This window comes from Myotis lucifugus, unplaced genomic scaffold (genome assembly GCF_000147115.1).
Source record: "Myotis lucifugus unplaced genomic scaffold, Myoluc2.0 scaffold_96, whole genome shotgun sequence".
NCBI classification, from domain to species: Eukaryota; Metazoa; Chordata; class Mammalia; order Chiroptera; family Vespertilionidae; genus Myotis; species Myotis lucifugus.
Window position 1 is genome coordinate 508,626 of NW_005871144.1, and position 9,320 is coordinate 517,945.

General features: G+C 41.3%; 1 protein-coding gene across 1 annotated transcript in view; it reads right to left on the reverse strand.

The window, feature by feature from the left end:
* The window catches only part of MDN1 (midasin AAA ATPase 1), a 144,026-nt gene that overhangs the window by 64,946 nt on the left and 69,760 nt on the right, over positions 1 to 9,320 (reverse strand). The window contains exons 41-50 of the mRNA XM_014458412.2: positions 7,117 to 7,206; positions 6,750 to 7,013; positions 6,381 to 6,642; positions 5,118 to 5,277; positions 4,374 to 4,490; positions 3,250 to 3,458; positions 2,240 to 2,388; positions 1,748 to 1,959; positions 1,212 to 1,432; positions 231 to 344 (exon numbers count right to left, since the gene is read on the reverse strand). Of these exons, the coding sequence (XP_014313898.1) occupies positions 231 to 344; positions 1,212 to 1,432; positions 1,748 to 1,959; positions 2,240 to 2,388; positions 3,250 to 3,458; positions 4,374 to 4,490; positions 5,118 to 5,277; positions 6,381 to 6,642; positions 6,750 to 7,013; positions 7,117 to 7,206 (1,798 nt within the window). The remainder of the gene's footprint in view (positions 1 to 230; positions 345 to 1,211; positions 1,433 to 1,747; positions 1,960 to 2,239; positions 2,389 to 3,249; positions 3,459 to 4,373; positions 4,491 to 5,117; positions 5,278 to 6,380; positions 6,643 to 6,749; positions 7,014 to 7,116; positions 7,207 to 9,320) is intronic.

Consider the following 9,320-nt stretch of genomic DNA (forward strand, 5'->3'; position numbering starts at 1 on the left):
CAGTCTGTGGACAAGTTGGAACCAGAGCCCAGCCTTCCAACGCCCATGTTCTTCCCACTTCACTGTGTATCATCCTTTTTCAGAAACTGAAGGATAAATGGCTGGTTTCAGACAAAGAAGTGGAATTTGCATCTGGATGCTCCGAGTGTTCTAAAAAATACCATGTTGCAGTGGTACTCTGACAGGTCTTTTCCCTGGGAACTCAATGGAAATCAAATCAGGTGCAGTACCTGTTATATTTGGTTGTAATATTTTGATGACATTACTGATCCCAGCTGAGAGAGAATTTGAGTAAAATTTCCTAAGAGATGCAGCACTGGCTTCCAAATGAATCTGTATTGACTCTGTGGAGGAAGGAGAAGCAAACTTCAGTATCTAAAGCAGGCTGTCCAACCAAACTTTCTGCACAATGACGAAAATGTTCTATAGCAGCCACTAGTCACCTGTTAGCAACTGAAATGTGGTCAGTGCAACTAAGGGACTGGACTTTAGATTTTATTTCACCTTAATCAGTTCATAGTTACCTTTTACAGTGACCTGTGGCTAGTAGCTATCACACAGGAACCATTTTTAGACAGATCACAATTACCACAATAATATACACATTCACTGGCTTATCTATAAATTCTCATGGAACAAAAAGGCTCATGTAAACTAATTACTAATTACTTTAAACAAGTTCTACCAACAAATTCCATGTCCTGTACTGTACAACCCATGTAATGTTGTTACTGTTGCTTTTTCATCTTTTAGAATGAAAAAAGTACAAAAATATTAAGCGTGACAACTTAGAGCACCTGGAATTTAGTAAATCTCTTAGGTACTTCTAGGGGAAATGAATTCACCAAAAGCAACACCTTTCTCAGATAAAATGGTTGTGCAGCATTATTTATACAAGAAGCAGGATGTTCAAGAAAATAAAAAGTTACATAATATAGTACATTTTCCTGTTGGATTTGACAAAAAGGTGGACAGACCTTGAAATGCTAAGCATTACATGGGAAAGAAGTTTCTTTTGGGTCACACCTAAGGGCAGATATGATTTTTAATTTTTTAACAACTATACAAACAGTAATGCTAGGTCACAAATTTCTTGCTATGTGATCTCCCCTGTATAAAGTAGCAGTGTAGTTAGAATAACATAGCTGCTGAGGCACTAAAACAGAGAGGTGTAAATTCACTCATTATACAAATTAAGCTTTTCTACTCACCAAGCCCCTGTGGTATATTCTTGGCTAAATGGTAAAGCCACTTAACTCTGAGCATCCAATCTTGATTGGTTGCTCTTTCTATGAGCAATTTAACAGCCATGGCCAGAACTTCTGGTTCATCGATCCAAAGAGTATCCACTTCAACAGAACTAAATTTCAGGCTCTCGGGGTTGGGGGACTGCATAATTTTCTCTAAGTCTGGCAAGGTAAGAGGCTGAATCCTGAAATTCATCGGAATATGCAAAGTCAGTACTAGAATGAACTTTCATTTTACATTTCAAAGAACCAGAAAAATAACTTTACAGATAACAGATCAAAGAGGTATTGGGGAAAAGATGAGTCCCCTCTGAAGAGGACAATTAAAACATATACGGAATGAATAACAAATAGAGAGCAATATCACAATGAACCTCTGACAGCTGGTAATAAATGGCCACATAACATTCTGGTCTAATATGTTGGGTGACAAACATTACATAAAAAACAAACAACACAGTGAAGATGCCAGAGACACACGGGCTCAAGGCTCTGCTAACCTTGCCCAGCTGCTCGTTTTCATGCTCATCCTGTTGAGGCAATATGCTAAGATCTGTCCATCACTTCGTACGATAGAGAGGTGAGAATCTTCCATTGCAAAGAGAGCTGAGGGTAGAGAATCTGGCCACAGCCCCACAGCAAGAATGGAGTTACCCCAGGTTTCATGTGCTCGCAGAGAAGAAATATGTTTCTCCAGTAAAGCCTGCCCGAGCTGGTACGAGATAAAAATGCATCATGTATAGGCACCAACATATATGTGCTATTATCAAAAATGTACATTATAAGCTAACTGCTACTTTTTCTGATGATAAATTTCAAGCATATAATACATTTAACCTATTTTCCAGGAAAGTACCTGGATACCAGATCTCTACTAGAGAATAACTGCATGGTCAGGTCATTAAATTTATCATCAACAAAAAAGAATTTCCTTGTACTAAATAATGTAGAGTGTTATAATTTAGAAAGCAGTTTGAAACACTTCATGGTACCTTCTGGTTTGCTGGTGAGTGCTGGGAGCGGACATATGCTTTCCAGCATGCTTCAGAAAAGGCTCTGTCTAAACTCAGCCCTCGCTGCAGGTACTGCACAATGAGTAAGGCTGTCTGAATTAGAGTTGAAATAGATGATGTTGGAGAACCTATAAAGAAAAAATATTGCCATCTATGAGCAACAAACTGCGAAATCTCCAGTGAAAATGGAGAAATTTCACCTTCACATCAAACTTCGTTTCACTAAAAGCTACCCAGATACTTATTTTAGAAAGCCTCCTAAGTGGACTTTGGAGTCTCACTAGACAACATGGACTTGTGACAACATTCTACAAGTGTGATAAAGCTGATCATATATAATCTTCCTATTAAGTTGACACACAATGAAGGGGGCAAAATGACCATGGCCTCATAAAGGACGGTGTGCTCTGAAATCCAACAGACCTACTTTCAAATTCCAGCTGTCATTATTTACTATTTGGCTTTGATGAGTTACTCAACTTCTCTTAGCCTTATCTGTAAAATAGAAAGACATGCCTTGCAGAACTAATGTGAATACTAAAAAAGTAACGAATATTGAACCTAACACTTAATAGCTATTCAATAAATAGGTTTCGATTTATTATTATCACTACTGTTATTAATTGCTTTTCTTGTACACTTGGACATTTAGAAAAAGTAACATCTGTCTGTTTAAACAATTCATATGATGATCCTGAAGATATGAGGGATGCACTTCACAATCTCAGTGCCTGAAGCAGTATTCTCCAACATGTGGGCCTCTGATTGCAGGCATCAGAATTACCTGGGAAACTTTTTTAATTCCTGTGCCTCACCCAGACCTGCTGTTAGGGGGGAGGAGATTATTGGAACATCTACATTTTTGTGGTAATGTCTATGTACACTAAACGTGAGAGAACTCCTGGACTAGCAGTCAAGCGGAATAACACATGAATTTCCACAGGAATAAAATCTTGCAGAGGCAGAGGCCTAGAAGTCAAGCACCTTACCTACAAAAGCACTTTGGGTCTCTCTGTGTAGAGCCAAGAGGGTGTCACACACACTGTCCCCCACCAACCCAAGGCTGTGCAGCAGAACTTTCAGATCCAGGTCATCTGGGATGCTCCCATCCCCTTCTCCTGAAATGTAGATTTCAAGGCCACGATTCCTCATAGCTCGGGATATTTCTCCATGAACAGGATCCATTGAGAGAAAAAGTCTAGTAACACAGCAATTCAAAGGGAAAAAAATTTAAATCCCAGTGCAACCAATGGTGCAGCTCAGAAACAACAGCTGAGGGCAAATCTTATTTGGCTCATCTTCAGGGAACTAATCAAGGGAGACACCACTAATGAAAAGTCTGCTATTGTCACATGTATTCTATCTTCGAGTCCCAAATTCCTCAAAATACAGCAAATTCATTCTCTAAACCTACTTTCCTTAGGAACTAAATATTGTATATCCAGTGCACCTTTAGTGATATCTGAGAACTTTAAGATTCTTAACTTTCAGATATTCCCTAAACCAGGCAGTAATAATTCATCATTCTAACTTACAGAGCGCAGAAAAAGAAGCACTATGTTTTCCTGAAACAATTAGCATCATACGTTCAATGTCCAGTTACCACCTCCATCTAGCTATCGGACATCTCCAACACTTAAACAGCGATTCCCTGCTGACCCTCCCACACTAAACCTGCTCCTCTGCCATTCTTCCCTTTCTCATTGAACACCCCCATTTAACCCATTACTCAAGCCAAAAACTTAGATAGCATCCTTACTTTCTCTTTTTCTCAACCCAAAAGTCCACTGACATGTCCTAGTCATCTGACCACCTAGTATATAAACTATCATCACCTCCCTGAACTACTGCAAAAGGCTTGTAACTGGTCTCCCTGCTTCTACCCTTCACCACCAACCCACTGCAGGACTTGTATCTCTCATTTATCACTGTATCCTCAGAGCATGGCAAAGAGCAGGGCCTCAATAAATACTTTGTTAACTGAATCAATGAATGGGTGAACATACTTATGACTGGGTGTGTCAATATAATACCTAAAAAGGGCCTACTGAATGTCAGCCTCTGCTTTTAAGGCTGTCAGATTCTTAGGCAGAAACTTAAGAGGCACACATACCTGAAATTGGGATGTGGTGTTATGGTGGGAGTGGATCCATCTATCATTCCTCTCTCACTAACAGTGAGGACACCTCCAGGTTCAAGCAAAGCATTCAAACGATCCAGCACGGACGGGCTGCACAGAGAGTTCAAATGGGGGACAGACTGACATGCTGCCTTGACTCTGCTTTCCTCACACAAGCCTCCCACTGCTTCTGACCCATGTCTTCTCTCAGCACAAGTCACTCCCCTACATAGAACTGCGATCTCTTTCCCCATCTATTCCCACTTTCACTCCCAAGGCACACAGTCCAGAGACCCATACACAGTAAAATCACAAAATAGTTGCTGAAAAAATAAAGGAAAATGACAGCAAGTTCCCTGAACTGTAACTCTCTTCTCTTTTTCCCCTCCCCTCTCCCCCACTTCCCAACATTATCACTTAAAGGTTAACTCAGAAAACTGCACTCAAAAATGACCGTTATCTGGTCATTCTGGTATTAAATAAAAAGGACTCAAAGACGACTGGAAATGTAATCCAACTCTGTTAGCCTTCAGTTCAGCTCACTAAAATCTTGCAGCTGTCTAATTACCAACTAATAAGTTCAACACAGGGAGAAATCTACAGAACAGGGCTGAGAATGCATTTCTACTTAAGAAACAGCGTATTAAAAACACCAAAACTTCTACCTCAGTATCTACTCTGACAAGCATATTCCAAATTTCAGTCAGGCTCACTCGTGATTGGGCAGAAGGTCCTTACTTGCAAAAGTTAACGTTATCCATCAAAAGCCAATCTCCAGACTTCAGGGCCCGAACCAACATGCTGTCGACCCATTCAAAGGTGCCATGGCTGCCGCCACTGGATGACTGCACAAGCTTCGCCCCAAAGCTTCGGAACTCTTCCACAAGTTTGGCAAACTCTGAAATGTCACAGCCACATCACTTAATTTCAAACCAGGACAATAAAAACAACAACAAAAACTAAGTTTATTAAAAGAAAGTCGAAAACTCCTGTCCTGATTTTTTAAAGTTTCATAAAAGAGTCAATAGGAAAAAAATTGTGGGTTTGTTTAAAGAAAATAGATAAGAAAAAAGGTTTGGGGGCAGAAAATACTTCTTAATAGCATTCTGGGTAGATAAAAGTGACTTGAGGGTGGAAAAGATAAATAATCCTTATGTGCTATAATTTCTCAAATGGCAGAAGGAAAATAATGTCTCCCATGTATTACTGCATTTATTACAAACAAGTGTTATCAGTTGGCACAATGAAATTAATGTCATTAAACTGGGCTTCCTTTATAATGACCATATGATTATAGTAACAACTGGTATTTATTTGCCTAGTGCTTTGCAGTTTATATAGCCCATCTCTAGAAATCTTTCAATTGCTCTTTTTTGTTAGAAATTATTTTATGACCCTTTTTCATATCACAAGGTAATATATATTGAATTCCTGCTTCTAGCCATAGGAAATAATAAGATTTAGACCTAACCTCCATGTCAACAATCAGAAAACTAGGCAAAATATACGAAACAACTGCTGACGACAGACAGCATAGGGCCATGATACCTAAGGAATGCTGCACCACAAAACGAGGAAAGTTAAATTTCCATGTTAATTGAGGAATTTCTTCCACTTTCTACACACAACTACTAAACATATCCTATCAATTTAGAGTATTATTCTTCAGTTGAAAATGCCATTCCTGAAAAGCTATAAAGTCTTTTCAAAAGGCCAATAAACAATAAGACGAGCTTATAGCTTTGTCATTACAGCTGGTTATACACAAAATAAACCATCAGCTCAGAAGCCAATTTCTTCCTTGGTTGCCCTGTTTAGGATCACCAATTGTGGATACTGAACATCAGCCTCAGTTTACTTTCTAAGACCAACAGTTTCAAAATTTGGGTGCTAATAATCACTAAAAAAATTATGAGCATTACATTTACAAATACATTTCCTGTAAATGGACACTAAATGGACGATGGTAAATGTCTGATACACAGGTCCAAACACACACACCTGCCTTGGAGTATGAGTTGATTTTATTATTGAGTCGCTGCATAAGCAATAATACTGCTTCCAGCTTGTTGACAATCTCCATCGTGACACCTTTACCATCTTCTCCAAGACATTTGGGCTTGTATGTCAGAAGGAAATGACTCCAGGCCCGCAGGACTACTTCTGCATCGTCAGCACTGACAAGGAGGCTGTCTCTTAACAGTGCCCTCACAGTGCTCTCCACCTTCTCTAGCAGCTGCCTCCAGGGCCGTATAAGGTCAACCTGAAATATCCAGAGCATGTGAATTTATGATAGCCGTTTGCCAGAGCCAAAGACTGCTGCTTCTTATAGTCACCACCAACAAGGAAGACTACCAATTGGACAATTACCTGCTCAAATCCGCCCAGAAGCTCTGTCGTATCCATTGCACTGTTCATAGCCATGATCTTTAATGTGTGACCAGTAAGTTGTGCCAGGAGCTGGACCAGACTAGTCTTGCCCACAGAAGCTGGGCCCACAAGGATGACCATCCAGCTCATCTGCACACACTTCATAATCGACTCCAGAGACTGTAACGACTGATGCAGGAGCAACAGGGGATGGCGGGATGGGGGAGTGACATAGCCGCCACGGCAAAGGACTGAGTAGCCCAGCTGAAAAAGACATGCCAGTGAGACTTAGCAAGTGTGCCTGGTAGTGGGACAAAGAGAAATCAGAAAATTGTAAAAGAACAGAGAATTTTGCTGGTCGTCTCACCTGAACATCATAGGGAGTGATGTGAAATAGTCTGGTTCCCATGTATGGGTTTGAATCTGAACTAAACACATCCTTAAATATAGCAATGACCTAAAGGAAGAAGATGGTACAATCAAAACACAAATCACTCCATCAAATTCTGAGTCACACCTTCTAGAATAAATACTTCTAGAAAACATGCACAGCAATTTGAGTCACAATATTGTGAGAAAACTACTCACAATATCTTTATCCTTTGGGATTTTCTCTTATTACATCTATTTAATTCTTCAGAATGAAAGCAAATTGGAGCTCAAGAAAAGACCAGTCATATAATCTCAAACTATTTGAGATTCCAGTGTGAATGTACCATAATTAAAATAAAGCATGAATACAATGGCAAATCTAGAGATAAAAAAAGAAATTTGCTTTCATCATTCAAGATACAGGCTAAAAAGATAGACGAAGTCAACAATATGAATAGTATAAAGAACAATGCCTATTTCTTGAGTACCTACTATGTGTCAAACGTTATAGTGGGTGTTTTAATAGAGATTACTTCTAATCCTTTTGGCCTTGCAAAATAGATATTCTTCCTATTATATAGATACTAGAGGCCTGGTGCACGGATTCGTGCACTGATGGGGTCCCTCAGCCGGGCCTGTGCCCTCTCGCAATCCGGGACCCCTTGGGGGATGTCGGACAGCCGGCAGTCCAACATCCCCCGAAGGATGTAGTAGTATGCAAAGCGGCAGGCAGCCGGGGAAGAGCCCGAGCCTGGGCCGGCTGCTCTGCTCCTGCTCATCCCGGCCCCGCTGTGCTTGCCCCTCCCACCCAGGAGCCACCATTCGATAGTGCTGCCACGGAGGTAGGAGAGACTAGGGCTACCGCAGCTACGCTTGCCAGCCGTGAGCCCAGAGTCTGGTGCCTTTAGGTCAGCTGAGCGGCGCTCCCACTGTGGGAGCGCACTGACCACCAGGGGGCAGCTCCTGCGTTGAGCGTCTGCCCCCTGTTGGTCAGTGTGCATCATAGCGACTGGTCATCTGGTCACTTAGGCTTTTATATGTGTAGATGGATAACAGGATTCACAAGTTATATGATTTGCTCATGGTTAGTAACTGATTTTAAATCTAAGGCAGTCTGACTCCAAAAGCACTGTATTATCCTTCTAAATCAGTGGTTCTCAACCTTCCTAATGCCGTGACCCTTTAATACAGTTCCTCATGTTGTGGTGACCCCCAACAATAAAATTATTTTCGTTGCTACTTCATAACTGTAATTTTGCTACTGTTATGAATGGTAATGTAAATATCTGATATGCAGGATGTATTTTGATTGTTACAAATTGAACATAATTAAAGCATAGTGACTAATCACAAAAACAATATGTAATTATATATGCGTTTTCCGATGGTCTTAGGTGACCCCTGTGAAAGGGTCGTTGGAGCCCCAAAGGGGTCGTGACCCACAGGTCGAGAACCGCTGTTCTAAATATTTATGTAACCTGACAACCAAAGTTACTTCTCTCATTATTTACATTTAGTTATCTCTTCCTTAGCAGGAACACTGTTAGAAAACTTTCCATTAACCTTACTTCTTAAAACTGACCAGTTGGGGCAGGGGTGGGAAAAGGAGGAGGGGTGATGGGGGAGTAATAAAAAACACCAATTTAGACCTTAGCAGCAGGAAACTTCCAGCCACACAAAATATTTACACCAAGCTGCTTGTTTCTAACAAAGTGTCACTTATACACATCATTGCACACTGGACCGAAGTCAGAAAATAAAAATAATGCTATTATATGCAAGTCATGGGGATATAATGTATATAATCACTACAGTATGTTGACTATCTATAATAACAAAAGCCTAAGCGACCATCACAACCAAATGGACGACCGAACAGGCTGCATGGGGTGAGTAGGCCGGCAGGGGGGGTTAGTGAGGGACAACCAAATGACTGAGCAGAAGGCTGCGTGGGGTGACCAGGCCAGCAGGGGGTTTAGTGAGGGGTGACCAAACAACCAAACAGCAGGCTGTGTGGGGCAACCAGGCCCGCAGGAGGGGCAGTTGGGGGTGACCAGGCCAGCAGGGGGTTTAGTGAGGGGCGACCAAACAACTGAACAGCAGGCTGTGTGGGGCAACCAGGCCCGCAGGAGGGGCAGTTGGGGGTGACCAGGCCAGCAGGGGGTTTAGTGAGGGGCGACCAAACAACCAAACAGCAGG